The sequence below is a fragment of the Tachyglossus aculeatus genome, chromosome 22 (genome assembly GCF_015852505.1).
Source record: "Tachyglossus aculeatus isolate mTacAcu1 chromosome 22, mTacAcu1.pri, whole genome shotgun sequence".
In the NCBI taxonomy this organism is placed as follows: Eukaryota; Metazoa; Chordata; class Mammalia; order Monotremata; family Tachyglossidae; genus Tachyglossus; species Tachyglossus aculeatus.
Genome location: NC_052087.1, coordinates 36,312,691 through 36,330,176, shown reverse-complemented (window position 1 = coordinate 36,330,176; position 17,486 = coordinate 36,312,691). Strand labels below are relative to the sequence as shown.

The 17,486-nt window shown below is 50.5% G+C and overlaps 2 protein-coding genes across 2 annotated transcripts; one reads left to right on the top strand and one right to left on the bottom strand.

The window, feature by feature from the left end:
• Positions 1–949: 949 nt before the first annotated feature.
• FEN1 (flap structure-specific endonuclease 1) lies at positions 950–9,565 on the bottom strand. Its single transcript, XM_038764407.1, has 2 exons — positions 9,512–9,565; positions 950–2,915 (listed from the first exon to the last, which is right to left on the bottom strand). The coding sequence occupies exon 2, from the start codon at positions 2,889–2,891 to the stop codon at positions 1,743–1,745; it is 1,149 nt and encodes a 382-aa protein (XP_038620335.1). The 5' UTR covers positions 2,892–2,915; positions 9,512–9,565; the 3' UTR covers positions 950–1,742.
• Positions 9,566–11,844: 2,279 nt separating this feature from the next.
• On the top strand, positions 11,845–16,969 carry TMEM258 (transmembrane protein 258). The gene is made up of 4 exons (XM_038764811.1): positions 11,845–11,919; positions 15,548–15,657; positions 16,249–16,387; positions 16,836–16,969. The coding sequence occupies exons 1-3, from the start codon at positions 11,917–11,919 to the stop codon at positions 16,373–16,375; spliced, it is 240 nt and encodes a 79-aa protein (XP_038620739.1). The 5' UTR covers positions 11,845–11,916; the 3' UTR covers positions 16,376–16,387; positions 16,836–16,969.
• The last annotated feature ends 517 nt before the right edge of the window (positions 16,970–17,486 follow it).

Sequence of the window (17,486 nt, the reverse complement as noted above, 5' to 3'; positions counted from 1 at the left end):
CCCGTTCTTTCCACCCTATAATTTAGCGTGTTAAGCTGATCTAAGAGTTTAGGTGCTAATAGCTACAATAAAAAAATTTCTTACTTTACTCAGTGCCCCTGCCTAGGAAAGTCATCCCTTTCATTTTTCATCCCTTTCATGGTCAGGGGTTCAAATCCCGGCTCCGCCACTTGTCAGCTGTGTGACTTTGGGCAAGTCACTTCACTTCTCTGGGCCTCAGTTCCCTCATCTGTAAAATGGGGATTAAGCCTGTGAGCCCCACGTGGGACAACCTGATTACCTTGTATCTACCCCAGCGCTTAGAACAGTGCTTGGCACATAGTAAGCGCTTAACAAATACCAACATTATTATTATTATTATTATTATTATCATTATTTTAGCGATCCTCACCACGTGGGACAGCAGCGCAGGGCACTTCTCCAGACCCGGCCCATTTCCCTGGCGTCAAGGCTTTCCTCCTCAGACGGCTCATCCTGACGCAGGACAAGGAACTCAGAAACTCAACTTTAGTCAAAATGACCGTGACCCCCACGTGGGACAACCTGATTGCCTTGTATCTACTCCAGCGCTTAGAACAGTGCTTGGCACATAGTAAGCGCTTAACAAATACCATAATAATAAGAATTATTATTATAATAACACAATCTCCAGGGTAGCATAGCTTTTCTGGCTTCAAACCTAAGAGGCCACTTTGCCCAACCTTCTGTGAGGAAATGGTGCCTCCACATGGGCAGTTCTCATTAGACACTGGCCTGGGCCTTCCATCCCCTACAGAGCATTCATTCAATCGTATTTATTGAGCGCTTACTGGGTGCAGAGCACTGTACTAAGCGCTTGGGAAGTACAGATCGCGAGAGCAGAGCAGGGCACTTCTCCAGACCCGGTCCTTTTCCCTAGCGTCAAGGCTTACCTCCTCAGACAGCTCCCTCCTTCCAATAAAAAACAATGTTTGGGTAATCTGAAATTTTATTGGTTTTCCAAAGAAGCACACCACACGCGGGGTGGGGGGAATAAAAAGCATCCTTTCCTTAGCACAGGCCTGGGAGACCGTAGCTTCCCGTACCCACACACAGCAGTTAAAACTAAGCCGGGGGAAAAGGTCGGACCGTGTCTCGTTTCAACCTCGTTGGGGGGAAACGTGCTTCCTCACGGTTCCGTCGCCTGAACGGCGGAGCCCCGGACGAAGCGGACCGGATTCCGATCCTTAACTTGTCCCGGACCATCAATCGCGAGAGTGACTTGGGGAATTCAATCCCGCCCAAACTAATCAAGCCCACCCCCGTTCTCTCAGCTCTCTCCTTCCACTGGGCAACCACTATCACCCACTTGGAAAGGGAGGATGCCTAAAAGCCACCTACGGCGCTTTCCAAGCCACAAGCCGATCCGCGTGCCTCGGACTACGGAGCCGTCCGAGAGTCCGCTAAGTCAAGGGGACGAGTTCCAGTTGGGCCTCGTGGCCCCGGGTCAGCGGATTCAGTCCCTCCCTCCCTCCCTCCCTCCTCCCATTCGCGCTCCCTCCCCTTTTCCCAAAGACAGACTTGCGACCCTCCCGCCCCAAATCCTGGATCAGCTTAAACCACAGCGGCGGCCTAAACGGGGCCTTCCCTTCTCCGCCAGCCCGGGGGACGTCCTGACCCGACCTGGGGGCCGGGATCTCCTACAACTTGACGGGAGGCCGGACCACCTAGCGCTGCGTGGGGGGGAGAGGGAGGAGGGCTCAAGTTCTGGAGCTCCGAGGGCTTTATTTCCCCTTCCGGAACTTCCCCCCGGGAGCCGGGGCCGTCTTGGGCTTCTTCTTGGTGGATCCCTTGGGTTCCGGCTCCTTGCGCTTGGCCGAGGTGAGGCAGCCCGTCACCTTGAAGAAATCGTCCAGGCGGCCCTGGGTGCTGCCCCGCCGGCTCCTGCTCAGCCGCCGGACGCCGCCGCGGACGCGGTCCTCGTTGAACTGCTTCTCCCCGCACATGAAGAGCACCAGGCCGTCCTCGTCCGGCTCGCTCCACTTCAGCTCCACGGTCTCCGGGTCCACCACCTCGGGCTCCAGGAACAGCCGCCGGGCCTCCTTGTGCAGCCAGTGGTCGGGGACGGGATACTTGTTGGGGTCCAGCCGGCGCACGATCTCCTCGATGCTCTTGTGCTGCCGGATGAGGTCCACGGCCCGCTTGGGCCCGATGCCCCGGATGCTGTCGCAGTAGTCGCTGCCCAGCAGGATGCACAGGTCCACGAACTGCTCCTGGGTCAGGCCCAGCTCCTGCAGAACCCGGCTCAGGTGGAACTCCTGGATGGGCAGCTTCTTGGCCTCGCTGGCCGTCAGGTGCCGCATCAGCACGGGGCTGCCGAAGGTCAGGCAGTCCATGTCCTCCGTGGCCGCGGCGTAGACCTTGCCCGCCTTCACCAAGGCGGCGCAGCTGGCCTCGGCCTCCCCGGGCGCCTCCAGGTAGGGGATGCCCATGAGGCGGAGCAGCCGCTTGCAGTCGTCGTTGTGCTGCTTGGTGACCTTCACCAGCCGCTTGGCGAACTTCTCCACGTCCTCCTCGGCGCCGGCGTCCTGGGCCCGCTGCAGCTGCTTCTCGGCCTCGGCGCGCCGCTCGCCCCGCCTGGCCAGCTCGCCCGACTTGAGCTGCGGGGGCTTGCCGTCGAAGACGTACACGGGCTTGACGCCGTTCTCCACCATGCGGATGGTGCGGTAGAACATGCCCATCAGGTGGCTGGTGGTCTCCCCCTCCTCGTTCTGCAGCACGTCCCCGCCCTGCCGCACGGCGATCAGGAACTGGTAGATGCTCATGGACGCGTCGATGGCCACCTTGCGCCCGAAGTAGCTCTTGATGTCGTTCTCCCGGATGGCCCCCGGGGCCACGTCGGCGATCAGCTTGGCCAGGCCGTGGATTCCCATAGCGGCGGGGAGGGGTGGGTCGTCCTGAGGGGGGCAAAGGGGATGGCAACGCCCGGGGGAGGGAGGGAATTAGCCGTGGGTTCCCAGGCCGACCGGGGGCGGGGGCGGCGGGTCACCACGGATTCCCATGGCAAACAGGGTGGCGGGGGTGGAGGGGCGGGATCGTCCTGCCAGGGCAAAGAGGAGGGAGACATCTTGGATGGGGGGTGGTTAGCCGATAATAATAATAATAATAATAGTAATACTAATGGGGAAGCAGCGGAAAGAGCCCGGGCTTTGGAGTCAGAGATCATCGGTTCAAATCCCGGCTCCGCCACCTGCCAGCTGTGTGACTCTGGGCAAGTCACTTCACTTCTCTGGGCCTCAGTTCCCTCAACTGTCAAATGGGGATGAAGACTGGGAGCCCCCCAATGGGACAACCTCATCACCCTGTAAACTCCCCAGCGCTTAGAACGGTGCTTTGCAAGTCGCAAGCGCTTCATTCATTCATTCATTCATTCGTTCAATCGTATTTGTTGAGCGCTTACTGTGTGCAGAGCGCTTGGGAAGTATAAGTTGGCAACATATAGAGACGGTCCCTACCCAACAGTGGGCTCACAGTCTAGCTTAATAAATGCCATCACTATTATTATTATTAGTAGTAGTAGTAATAATAATTGCGGTATTTCAATCAATCGTATTTATTGAGCGCTTACTGTGTGCAGAGCGCTTGGGAAGTATAAGTTGGCAACATATAGAGACGGTCCCTACCCAACAGTGGGCTCACAGTCTAGCTTAATAAATGCCATCACTATTATTATTATTAGTAGTAGTAGTAATAATAATTGCGGTATTTCAATCAATCGTATTTATTGAGCGCTTACTGTGTGCAGAGCGCTTGGGAAGTATAAGTTGGCAACATATAGAGACGGTCCCTACCCAACAGTGGGCTCACAGTCTAGCTTAATAAATGCCATCACTATTATTATTAGTAGTAGTAGTAATAATAATTGCGGTATTTCAATCAATCAATCGTATTTTTAGAGCGCTTACTGTGTGCAGAGCACTGTACTAAGCGCTTGATTGCGCGGTATTTGTTATGCGCTTACTGAGTACCAGGCACTGAACTAAGCGCTGGGAATGGATACGAGCAAATCGGGTTGGACACGGTCCCTGTCCCACAGGGACCAACCAAACCGCTACCCTGCTAATTCAAGCTCTCATCCTATCCCGTCTGGACTACTGCACTAGCCTTCTCTCTGATCTCCCATCCTCGTGTCTCTCTCCACTTCAATCCATACTTCATGCTGCTGCCCGGATTATCTTTGTCCAGAAACGCTCTGGACATATTACTCCCCTCCTCAAAAACCTCCAATGGCTACCGATCAATCTGCGCATCAAGCAGAAACTCCTCACCCTGGGCTTCAAGGCTGTCCATCACCTCGCCCCCTCCTACCTCACCTCCCTTCTCTCCTTCTACTGCCCAGCCCGCACCCTCCGCTCCTCCACCACTAATCTCCTCACTGTACCTCGCTCTCGCCTGTCCCGCCATCGACCCCCGGCCCACGTCATCCCCCGGGCCTGGAATGCCCTCCCTCTGCCCATCCGCCAAGCTAGCTCTCTTCCTCCCTTCAAGGCCCTGCTGAGAGCTCACCTCCTCCAGGAGGCCTTCCCAGACTGAGCCCCTTCTTTCCTCTCCCCCTCGTCCCCCTCTCCATCCTCCCGTCTTACCTCCTTCCCTTCCCCACAGCACCTGTATATATGTATATATGGTTGTACATATTTATTACTCTATTTATCTATTTATTTATTTATTTTACTTGTACATTTCTATCCTACTTATTTTATTTTGTTGGTATGTTTGGTTCTGTTCTCTGTCTCCCCCTTTTAGACTGTGAGCCCACTGTTGGGTAGGGACTGTCTCTATGTGATGCCAATTTGTACTTCCCAAGCGCTTAGTACAGTGCTCTGCACATAGTAAGCGCTCAATAAATACGATTGATTGATTGATTGATTGATTGATAGGGCTCACACTCTCAATCCCCAATTTACAGATGAGGTCACTGAGGGCCGGAGAAGTGAAGTGACCTGCCCAAGATGACACAGCCGACCGGTGGCGGAGCTGGGATTAGAACTCAAGACCTTCTGCTTCCTAGGCCCGGGCTCTAGCCACTACTCCAGGCTGAATTTAGCTTTAATTCTATTCATTCATTCATTCAATTGTATTTATTGAGCGCTTACTGTGTGCACAGTACTGTACTAAGTGCTTGGGAAGTACAAGTTGGCAACATCTAGAGACGGTCCCTGCCCAACAGCGGGCTCACAGTCTAGAAGGGGGAAACAGACAACAAATCACATTAACAAAATCAAATAGACTAAATATGTACAAGTAAAATGGAGTAACAAATATGTACAAACATATATACAGAATATACAAATATTCTACTTGTTCCAACTTGACACCTGTCCACATGTTTTGTTTTGTTGTCTGTCTCCCCTTTCTAGACTGTGAGCCCGTTGGTGGGTAGGGACCGTCTCTAGATGTTGCCAACGTGTACTTCCCAAGCGCTCAGTACAGTGCTCTGCACGCAGTAAGCGCTCAATAAATACGACTGAATGAGTGAATGAATTTACTGAGCGCTTTCTGTGTGCAGAGCACTGTACTAAATCAGATAGGAGCTATCCCACTGTGAGCCCGTTGTGGGCTGGGATTGTCTCTATTTGTTGCTGAATTGTACAGTAAGCGCTCAATAAATACGATTGAATGAATGAATGAATGAATACCATGGCAATGGGAGGGGAGGGGGGGATTGTCCTGAGGGGGGAAAAGAGGAAGGGGGGATGCTGGAGGGGGTCGCCGTGGATTCCCATGGCAACAAGGGGGAAAAAGCGGGATCGGAGGGAACAAAAGATGGGCCGGAGGAAGTCGGGCGCCTTCCCGCCTGGTCATTCATTCATTCAATCGTATTTATTCATTCATTCATTCATTCAATCGTATTTATTGAGCACTTACTGTGTGCACAGCGCTGTACTAAGCGCTTGGGAAAGCACAATACAGCAATAAAGAGGGTCAATCCCTGTCCACAATGGGCTCACAGTCTGAGGAGGGGGGAAAGAAAGCCAAAGACAGCACTTATGGCTGTATCTGTGATATTATTTGCTTATCATCATCATCAATCGTATTTATTGAGCGCTTACTATGTGCAGAGCACGGTACTAAACGCTTGGGAAGTACAAATTGGCAACACATAGAGACAGTCCCTACCCAACAGTGGGCTCACAGTCTAAAAGGGGGAGACAGAGAACAAAACCAAACATACTAACGAAATAAAATAAACAGAATACATATGTACAAATAAAATAAATAAATAGCTTATATTGATGTCTGCTAATAATGGTAATTATAATCAATCGTATTTATTGAGCGCCTACTGTGTGCAGAGCACTGTACTAAGCGCTTAATTAATTATATCATCATCATCAATCGTATTTATTGAGTGCTTACTATGTGCAGAGCACTGTACTAAGCGCTTGGGAAGTACAAATTGGCAACATATAGAGACAGCCCCTACCCAACAGTGGGCTCACAGTCTAAAAGTATAAAATAATTCATTAATTATATTAATGAAACAGACATCAATATAAGCAAATAATATTACAGATACAGACATTAAGTGCTGCGGGGAGGGAAGAGAAGAGGGAGCGAGTTAGGGCGACGCAGAAGGGAATGGGAGACGAGGAAAAGTGGGATTTATCTGGGAAGGCCTCTCGGAGGAGAAGGAGCGCGGCTCGGTGGAAAGGGCCCGGGCTTGGGAGTCGGAGGACGTGGGTTCTAATCCTGCTCCGCCCTTTCTCTGCAGTGTGACCTTGGGCAAGCCACTTCTCTGGGCCTCAGTTCCCTCATCTGGAAAACGGGGATGAAGACTGGGAGCCCCACGTGGGACAACCTGATCACCTCGTATCCACCCAGCGCTTAGAACAGCGCTTCACACATAGTAAGCGCTTAGCACATAACATCATCACCATGTGAGCCCGTTGTTGGGTAGGGACCGTCTCTATGTGTTGCCAACTTGTACTTCCCCAGCGTTCAGTCCAGTGCTCTGCACACAGTAAGCGCTCAATAAATGCAACAATGAATGAATGAGTAGTAAGCGCTTAACAAATGCCATCACTATTATTATTACCCCAGCGCTGGGCACATAGTAAGCGCTTAACAAATACCATCATTATTATTATTACTCCAGCGCTTGGCACATAGTGAGCACTTCAGAAATACCATCACTGTCAGTATTATTACCCCATCGCTTAAAACAGTGCAGGGCACATAGTAAGCGCTTCACAAATACCATCACTGTTAGTATTATTACCCCAGCGCTTAGAACAGTGCAGGGCACATAGTGAGCGCTTCACAAATACCATCACTATTATTACTATTATTCCATCGCTTAGAACAGTGCATGACACATAGTAAGCGCTTCACAAATACCATCACTATTATCACTATTACCCCAGCGCTTAGAACAGTGCAGGGCACATAGTAAGCGCTTCACAAATACCATCACTATTATTACTATTACCCCAGCGCTCAGAACAGTGCAGGGCACATAGTAAGCGCTTCACAAATACCATCACTATTATTACTATTACCCCAGCGCTTAGAACAGTGCTTGGCACATAGTAAGCGCTTCACAAATACCATCACTGTTAGTATTATTACCCCAGCGCTTAGAACAGTGCTCGGCACATAGTAAGCGCTTCACAAATACCATCACTGTTAGTATTGTAATAATACTTAATAATATATAATATAATAATATAATAATATATATAATAATAATTATATATAATATTATAATAATAATAATAATAATACCCCAGCGCTTAGAAGCAACATGGCTCAATGGAAAAAGCCCGGGCTTGGGAGTCAGAGGTCGTGGGTTCAAATCCTGGCTCCGCCACTTGTCAGCTGTGTGACCTTGGGCAAGTCACTTCACTTCTCTGGGCCTCAGTTCCCTCATCTGTCAAATGGGGATGAAGACTGTGAGCCCCCCGTGGGACCACCTGATCCCCCGTAACCTCCTCAGCGCTTAGAACAGTGCTTTGCACATAGTAAGCGCTTAACAAATACCATTATTATTATTGTCAGCTGTGACTTTGGACAAGTCACTTCACTTCTCTGCGCCTCAGTTACCACATCTGTAAAATGGGGATGAAGACTGTGAGCCCCCCGAGGGACAACCTGATCCCCCTGTAACCTCCTCAGCGCTTAGAACAGTGCTTTGCACACAGTAAGCGCTTCACAAATACCATTATTATTATTGTCGGCTGTGTGACTTTGGACAAGTCACTTCACTTCTCTGTGCCTCAGTTACCACATCTGTCAAATGGGGATGAAGACAGTGAGTCCCCCCCCACCGTGGGACCACCTGATCACCCTGTAACGTCCCCAGCGCTTAGCACAGTGCTTTGACACGTAGTAAGCGCTTCACAAATGCCCTCATTATTATTCAGTCAGGCTCTGAAGGGGCGGGTGGAGTGATTCTAGGGTGGCTTTAATAATTATAATAATAATAAAGGCATTTATTAAGCGCTTACTATGTGCAAAGCACTGTGCTAAGTGCTGGGGGTGGGTGGGTTACAGGGTGATCAGGTGGTCCCACGGGGGGCTCACAGTCTTCATCCCCATTTTACAGATGAGGTCACTGAGGCCCAGAGAATAATAATAATAACGTTGGTATTTGTTAGGCGCTTTCTAAGTGCCAAGCACTGTTCTAAGCGCTGGGGAGGTTACAAGGTGGTCGGGTGGTCCCACGGGGGGGCTCAGTCTTCATCCCCATTTTACAGATGAGAGAACTGAGGCACACAGACTAATAATAATAACTTTGGTATTTGTTAAGCGCTTACTAAGTGCAAAGCATTGTTTTAAGCGCTGGTGGGGGGGGGGGGTTAGAAGGTGATCAGGTGGTCCCACGGGGGGCTCACAGTCTTCATCCCCATTTTACAGATGAGGTCACTGAGGCCCAGAGAATAATTATAATAATAATAACGTTGGTATTTGTTAGGCGCTTTCTAAGTGCCAAGCACTGTTCTAAGCGCTGGGGAGGTTACAAGGTGATCAGGTGGTCCCACGGGGGGCTCACAGTCGTCATCCCCATTTTACAGATGAGGGAACTGAGGCACACAGACTAACAATAATAATAACTTTGGTATTTGTTAAGCGCTTACTAAGTGCAAAGCACAGTTCTAAGCGCTGGGGGGGGGGGGTGTTAGAAGGTGATCAGGTTGTCCCACGTGGGGCTCACAGTCTTCATCCCCATTTTACAGATGAGAAAACTGAGGCGCATAAACTAATAATAATAATTTTGGTATTTGTTAAGCGCTTACTAAGTGCAAAGCACTGTTCTAAGCGATGGGGGGGGTTTTACAAGGTGATCAGATGGTCCCACGGGGGGCTCCCAGTCTTCATCCCCATTTTACAGATGAGGTCACTGAGGCCCAGAGAAGTGAAGTGACTTGCCCAGAGTCACCCAGCTGACAATTGGCAGAGCTGGGATTTGAACCCATGACCTCTGACTCCCAAGCCGGCGCTCTTTCCAGGAGGGAGGGAAGGAGGAGAGAGAGGGGAGGGAGCAGGGTCTCACCGGAGCGCACAGCACAGTGTGATGGTGGTGGTCGAAGCCCTCGCCTCAGCTCCCACGGGACGCCCAAAAGCCCGCGCTCCGCTCACGTGACGACCCCGGAGCGCGCGCGCGCGCGCCGCGCAGCCCCCTGGGTAACGTAGTTTTCTCCCGCCCCCGCGCTCCGCTCACGTGGTGCCCCCGCAGCGCGCGCGCGCGCCGCGCAGCCCCCTGGGTAACGTAGTTTTCTCCCGCCCCCGCGCTCCGCTCACGTGATGCCCCCAGAGCGCGCGCGCGCGCAGCCCCCTGGGTAAGGTAGTTTTCTCCCGCCCCTGCGCTCCGCTCACGTGATGCGTCCGGAGCGCGCGCACGCGCGCAGCCCCCTGGGTAACGTAGTGTTCTCCCGCCCCCGCGCTCCGCTCACGTGATACCCCTGGAGCGCGTGCGCAGCCCCCTGGGTAACGTAGTTTTCTCCCACCCCCGTTCACGTGACGCGCCCGGAGTGCGCGCGCGCAGCCCTCTGAGTAACGTAGTTTTCTCCCGCCCCCGCGCTCCGCTCACGTGATGCCCCTGGGTAACGTAGTTTTCTCCCGATCACGTGATGCCCCAGGAGTGCGCTTGCGCGCGCAGCCCCCGGCATAATGGAATTATTCTCCTGCCCTTCATGTTTCATGTTAAATTTTAACTATTTTCATCTTTGCTTTTTTTTCAACCACTGGTTTCTCTTCTCTTTTCATAAGCGCTTAGTACAGTGCTCCAAACACAGTAAGCGCTCTATAAATACGACTGAATGAATGAATGGTGATACAGTTTTTCTCGCCCTCAAGCCCCAGCACGCGCACCCCCTGGCTAATGCAGTTTCCAGCTCCCTGGGTAAGGGAGTTTTTCACCCTCCCTCGCGCAGCCCCCTGGGTAATGGAGTTTTTCTCCCGCCCTCGCGCGCAGCCCTCTGGGTAATGGAGTTTTTCCTCACTTCCCCGCGCGCAGCCCTCTGGGTAATGGAGTTTTTCCTCCCTCCCTCGCGCGCGCAGCCCCCTGGGTAACGCTGTACCAAGCGCTTAGTACCGTGCTGTGCACACAGTAAGCGCTCAATAAATACGATTGAATAATGAAGTCTTTCCTCCCTCCCTCGCGCAACCCCATGGATAATGGAGTTTTTCTCCCTCCCTCGCGCGCAGCCCTCTGGGTAATGGAGTTTTTCTCCTCTCCCCGCGCGCGCAGCCCCCTGGATAACGCTGTGCCAAGCGCTTAGGACAGTGCTCTGCACACAGTAAGCGCTCAATAAATACGATTGAATAATGGAGCTTTTCCTCCCTCCCTCGCGCAGCCCCCTGGGTAATGCTGTATTAAGTGCTTAGTACAGTGCTCTGCACACAGTAAGCGCTCAATAAATTCGATTGAATAATGGAGTTTTTCCTCCCTCGCGCAGCCCCCTGGGTAATGCTGTATTAAGCGCTTAGGACAGCGCTCTGCACACATTAAGCGCTCAATAAATACGATTGAATAATGGAGTTTTTCCTCCCTCCCTCGCGCGCGCAGCCCTCTGGGTAATGGAGTTTCCCCCCCTTCCCCGCGCGCGCAGCCGTCTGGGTAATGGAGTTTTTTCCCTTCCCCCGCGCGCGCAGCCCTCTGGGTAATGCTGTATTAAGCGCTTAGTACAGTGCTCAGCACACAGTAAGCGCTCAATAAATACGATTGAATAATGGAGTTTTTCCTCCTTCCCTCGCGCGCGCAGCCCTCTGGGTAATGGAGTTTTTCCTCCCTTCCCCGCGCGCGCAGCCCTCTGGGTAATGGAGTTTTTCCTCCCTTCCCCGCGCGCGCAGCTCCCTGGGTAATGCTGTACCAAGCGCTTAGTCCAGTGCTCTGCACACAGTAAGCGCTCAATAAATACGATTGAATAATGGAGTTTTTCCTCCCTCCCTCGCGCGCGCAGCCCTCTGGGTAATGGAGTTCCCCCTTCCCCTCGCGCGCAGCCCTCTGGGTAATGGAGTTTTTAGACTGTGAGCCCACTGTTGGGTAGGGACTGTCTCTATGTGTTGCCAATTTGTACTTCCCAAGCGCTTAGTACAGTGCTCTGCACATAGTAAGCGCTCAATAAATACGATTGATTGATTGATTGATTTCCTCCCTTCCCCGCGCGCGCAGCCCTCTGGGTAATGGCGTTTTCCTCCCTTCCCCGCGCGCGCAGCCCCCTGGGTAATGGAGTTTTTCTCCTTTTTCCCCCGCGCGCGCAGCCCCCTGGGTAATGGAGTCTTTCTCCCTGTCAGGCGCCTGAGGCGCGAGGGGAGGAGGCCCGGGGCGGAGAACTACGTTTCCCGTCGGGCCCCGCGGCCTCCGGGGCCCTTCCGGTCCCGGGGCGCGAGGCCCCGCCGACGTGGACTTCCGGTTTAGGGGCGGCCCAGGCGGCGGCGAGAGGAGGAGGAGGCAGGATGGTGAGAGAGACAGGCCCAGTCCGTCGTGGCCCACCGCCCCTTCCCCGACAGGTTGATGCCATTTGTTAAGCGCTTACTATGTGCAAAGCACTGTTCTAAGCGCTGGGGAGGTTACAAGGTCATCACGTTGTCCCCTGGGGGGCTCCCAGCCTTCCACCCCATTTTACAGATGAGGGAACTGAGGCCCAGGGAAGTGACTCGCCCAAAGTCACACAGCTGACAAGCGGCGGAGCCGCGATAATAACAATAATGATGGCATTTATGATTATTTATTAGAGCTTACTAAGAGCTCTGATTATTTATTAGAGCTTTATTAGAAAGCACAGATTATTTATTAGAGCTTTATTAGAAAGTTCTAAACATGGGGGGGGGGGGATACAAGGTGATTAGGTTGTCCCATTTGGTTTGATTATTTATTAGAGCTTACTAAGAGCTCTGATTATTTATTAGAGCTTTATTAGAAAGCACAGATTATTTATTAGAGCTTTATTAGAAAGTTCTAAACATTGGGGGGGGGGGGGATACAAGGTGATTAGGTTGTCCCATTTGGTTTGATTATTTATTAGAGCTTACTAAGAGCTCTGATTATTTATTAAAGCTTTATTAGAAAGCACAGATTATTTATTAGAGCTTTATTAGAAAGTTCTAAACATTGGGGGGGGGGATACAAGGTGATTAGGTTGTCCCATTTGGTTTGATTATTTATTAGAGCTTACTAAGAGCTCTGATTATTTATTAAAGCTTTATTAGAAAGCACAGATTATTTATTAGAGCTTTATTAGAAAGTTCTAAACATTGGGGGGGGGATACAAGGTGATTAGGTTGTCCCATTTGGTTTGATTATTTATTAGAGCTTACTAAGAGCTCTGATTATTTATTAGAGCTTTATTAGAAAGCACTGATTATTTATTAGAGCTTTATTAGAAAGTTCTAAACATTGGGGGGGGGGGTACAAGGTGATTAGGTTGTCCCATTTGGTTTGATTATTTATTAGAGCTTACTAAGAGCTCTGATTATTTATTAGAGCTTTATTAGAAAGCACAGATTATTTATTAGAGCTTTATTAGAAAGTTCTAAACATGGGGGGGGATACAAGGTGATTAGGTTGTCCCATTTGGTTTGATTATTTATTAGAGCTTACTAAGAGCTCTGATTATTTATTAGACCTTTATTAGAAAGCACAGATTATTTATTAGAGCTTTATTAGAAAGTTCTAAACATTGGGGGGGGGGATACAAGGTGATTAGGTTGTCCCATTTGGTTTGATTATTTATTAGAGCTTACTAAGAGCTCTAATTATTTATTAGAGCTTTATTAGAAAGCACTGTTCTAAACACCGAGGGGGATACAAGGTGATTAGGTTGTCCCATTTGGGGCTCCCAGCCTTCAACCCCATTTTACAGATGAGGGAACTGAGGCCCAGTGAAGCGACTCGCCCAAAGTCACGCAAATGACAAGCGGCGGAGCCGCGATAATAACAATAATGATGGCATTTATGATTATTTATTAGAGCTTACTAAGAGCTCTAATTATTTATTAGAGCTTTATTAGAAAGCACTGTTCTAAACACTGGGGGGGATACAAAGTGATTAGGTTGTCCCATTTGGTTTGATTATTTATTAGAGCTTACTAAGAGCTCTAATTATTACAGCTTTATTCGAAAGCACTGTTCTAAACACTGGGGGGGATACAAGGTGATTAGGTTGTCCCATTTGGTTTGATTATTTATTAGAGCTTACTAAGAGCTCTGAGTATTTATTAGAGCTTTATTAGAAAGCACTGTTCTAAACACTGGGGGGGATACAAGGTGATTAGGTTGTCCCATGTGGGGCTCCCAGCCTTCATCCCCATTTTACAGATGAGGGAACTGAGGCCCAGTGAAGCGACTCGCCCAAAGTCACACAGCTGACAAGCGGCGGAGCCGCAATAATAGCAATAATGATGGCATTTATGATTATTTATTAGAGCTTACTAAGAGCTCTAATTATTTATTACAGCTTTATTAGAAAGCACAGATTATTTATTAGAGCTTTATTAGAAAGTTCTAAACATTGGGGGGGATACAAGGTGATTAGGTTGTCCCATTTGGTTTGATTATTTATTAGAGCTTACTAAGAGCTCTAATTATTACAGCTTTATTCGAAAGCACTGTTCTAAACACTGGGGGGGATACAAGGTGATTAGGTTGTCCCATTTGGTTTGATTATTTATTAGAGCTTACTAAGAGCTCTGATTATTTATTAGAGCTTTATTAGAAAGCACTGTTCTAAACACTGGGGGGAATACAAGGTGATTAGGTTGTCCCATTTGGGGCTCCCAGCCTTCATCCCCATTTTACGGATGAGGGAACTGAGGCCCAGTGAAGTGACTTGCCCAAAGTCACATTGCTGACAGCCGGCGGAGCCGCGATAATAGTAATAACGGTGGCATTTATTCATTCATTCTTTCAATCATGTTTATTGAGCACGTTCTGTGTGCAGAGCACTTGTACGGGGGGCTCACAGTCTTCATCCCCATTTTACAGATGAGGGAACTGAGGCATAAAGAAGTGAAGTGACTTGCCCAAAGTCACACAGCTGGCAATTGGGGGAGTCGGGATTCGAACCCATGACCTCTGACTCCAAAGCCCGGGTTCTTTCCACTGAGCCACACTGCTTCTCTAAAATGAGGATTCTATAGCTGGTCGCCTTCCTACTTAGGTGGTGAATCCCTGTCCCATATGGGACTCGGATTGTGTCCAACTGATTCTCCTGTATCGATCGCAGCGCGTACCACAGTGCTTGGCACATAACACTGAACAGATATCACAATCTAGAGAAGCAGCACGGCTCAGTGGAAAGAGCCCGGGCTTGGGAGTCAGGGGTCATGGATTCGAATCCTGGCTCCGTCACTCGTCAGCTGTGTGACCTTGGGCAAGCCACCTAATCAATCGTATTTATTGAGCGCTTACTGTGTGCAGAGCACTGTACTAAGCGCTTGGGAAGTACAAGTTGGCAACATACAGGGCCAGTCCCTACCCAACAGTGGGCTCACAGTCTAAAAACTTCTCTGTGCCTCAGTTGCCTCATCTGTAAAATGGGGATGAAGACTGTGAGCCCCACGTGGGACAATCTGATGACCTTGTCACTTCCCCAGCGCTTAGAACAGTGCATTGCACATAGTAAGCGCTTAATAAATGCCATCATTATCATTTTACATATAATGAAACCGAGGCCCAGGGACCCAGAGTGACCTGCCCCAAGTTCACAGAGCTGGTAAGTGGCAGTGTCAGGACTCGAACCCAAGGCCAGGATTCTAACCCCAGCTCCTCCATTTTTTTTTTTTTAATGGCATTCGTTAAAGCGCTTACTATGTGCCAGGCACCGTCCTAAGCACTGGGATAGGTACAAGACGATCAGGTTGGAACGATCCATGTCCCACATGGTGCTCACAGTGTTAATTCCCATTGTATCCCCCCTCCAGTGCTTAGAACAGTGCTTTGCACGAAGTAAGTGCTTAACAAATACCAGCCAAAAAATAAAAATTAATAGGTTTCCTGATTCGCAGTCCTTACTTTGGTCCGTGCCGCTTCTCTGATGGTCTGAGATTCGGTGCCGGAGTTATTGCTTGGATCCATATTTTTCCCTAGGAGCTCGAGGCCATGAGCAGATATACCAGCCCCGTGAACCCAGCTGTCTTCCCTCATCTCACGGTGGTCTTGTTGGCGATTGGCATGTTCTTCACCGCCTGGTTCTTCGTGTATCCTTTGGCCGAGTAGCAGGTGGACCCCGGAGAGAAGAAAAAGCTGGGCCAAGGGCAGGAGGGATATCAGAGAAGCAGCATAGCCTAGTGGATAGAGTACGGGAGCAGGAAGGCCCCGGGTTCTAATCCCGGCTCCGCCACTTGAATGCCGTGTGACCTTGGCCAAGTCACTTCGCTTCTCGGGGCCTCAGTTACCTCATCTGTAAAATGAGGATTAAGACTGTGAGCCCTGTATGGGATTATTTTGTATCTACCCCAGTACGGTGCCTGACGTACAGTAAGTGCGTAACAAATACCTTAAAAAAAACCAAGCGTACTGACTTGATTCTGCTTCTGGTGGGGGATGGTTCTAGCAGCCCAAACAAGGGAATCACTGGGGTGGGGTTTGGTCCTTGCTGGAATCGGTGCTAATGAATTTACCTGGCATCGAGCTCTCAGGGTGACCCAGCACCTCAGGTGTATTAGATGCAGCATCCTCCATGCCAGAGCTGGGAGCTTCCCCGAGCTCGAATGGGGTGGTGGAGTTCAGCATGCTCCCCATGCCCCCAAGTCCTTCTCGTCGGTCAGATTCTTAACTGCCCTGTGAAGCTACGAGGTGACCTCCACCAAATATACCCGGGACATCTACAAAGAGTTGCTCATCTCTCTGGTGGCCTCACTCTTCATGGGCTTCGGTGTGCTCTTCCTCCTCCTCTGGGTCGGCATATACGTCTGACCCATCGCTTAGGTAAGAACCGCAATCAGTGGTATTTATTGAGCGCTTATTTTGTGCAGAGCACTGTACTGAGCGCTTGGGAAGTACAAGCAGTCCCAGAGAGAAGAGTTTGGGCAAGTCTTCCTCAGCCCCAGGAGAAGCTGTGGGCATAGATCCAGAATTGGCTTTGCGCCTCCCACTCCTCTGTCTTATCCTTCGACTACTCATTGAATACCTTATTGGCGGGTGAAACTGGCATGGGCCTGGAAGCTCCCTGGGCTGAGGAACTAGGCATTTCATCCTCTACCCTGCCCGAAGCAGGGACTAATGGGAACAGGAAGGGCCTGAATTGGTTGTGGTTCGGTGGCCCGCCTGTACTAGTGGGTCAGCGACGTGGCTTTTTCATGGGGAGATGCTTCGGCGCTGATGGGCCCCATTAGGCGGAGGAGGATTCTCAGCCCCACGTCGTCTTTCATTTTAGGCTCCATTCGGAAGACCTCGAGGAGTTCCGCTCTTTCTTTTTTTTTTTTTTAATTTTGTACTGTTGCAAAAATTGTTCCAGCCGTGGACAATAAAGGCAGATGTGTCACGGCCAGGCCTCTGGCCCTCACTGAAGAGAGGGGAAGCTGTCGCTTTCACCCCTCTCCCCTGGGTCCTACGGCCGGTTTGGAACGGAGCCCTCAGGTTCTTCAGGAAGGAGGACCAGAGCTCTGGGGGCGGAGGGGTGGCGGGGAAATGACTTCCAGTTGTAGTGATTGCTGCTTTGGTTTCTGCTTATGCACACTTGCCGTGGAAGTAAGCCTCGCCCCTCCCAGGTTCCCAAAACATGGTTTTCCTGGTCTCCATCCCTTCCTACACCCCAAAGTCTACCCACTCCCTGGACCCTAGTACAGACTTGATTATGTTCCCACCCCCCATCCCGTTCTGTTTCTTTTCTTTCCTAGCTTTGCTGGCTGTCCCCACAAAGCTAAGGGACTGGAGTGAGAGGGGAAGGAAGGGGTCACCACCTTTCCCTCATCCAGCCCCAGCCCCCTTGACTTTGTGTCCCTAGAAGGTGGGGTCTAGCAGCTATAGAAGCAGTGTGGCCTAACAGAGTGAGCACGGGCTTGGGAGACAGAAGGACCTAGGTTCT

Bases quoted from the DNA above. Each gene is read 5' to 3' on its own strand.
- FEN1 (XM_038764407.1), bottom strand. From the start codon at position 2,891: ATGGGAATCCACGGCCTGGCCAAGCTGATCGCCGACGTGGCCCCGGGG.
- TMEM258 (XM_038764811.1), top strand. The intron at 15,658-16,248 runs GTATCCTTTGGC...TGCCCTGTGAAG, and splicing joins TTCACCGCCTGGTTCTTCGT to CTACGAGGTGACCTCCACCA.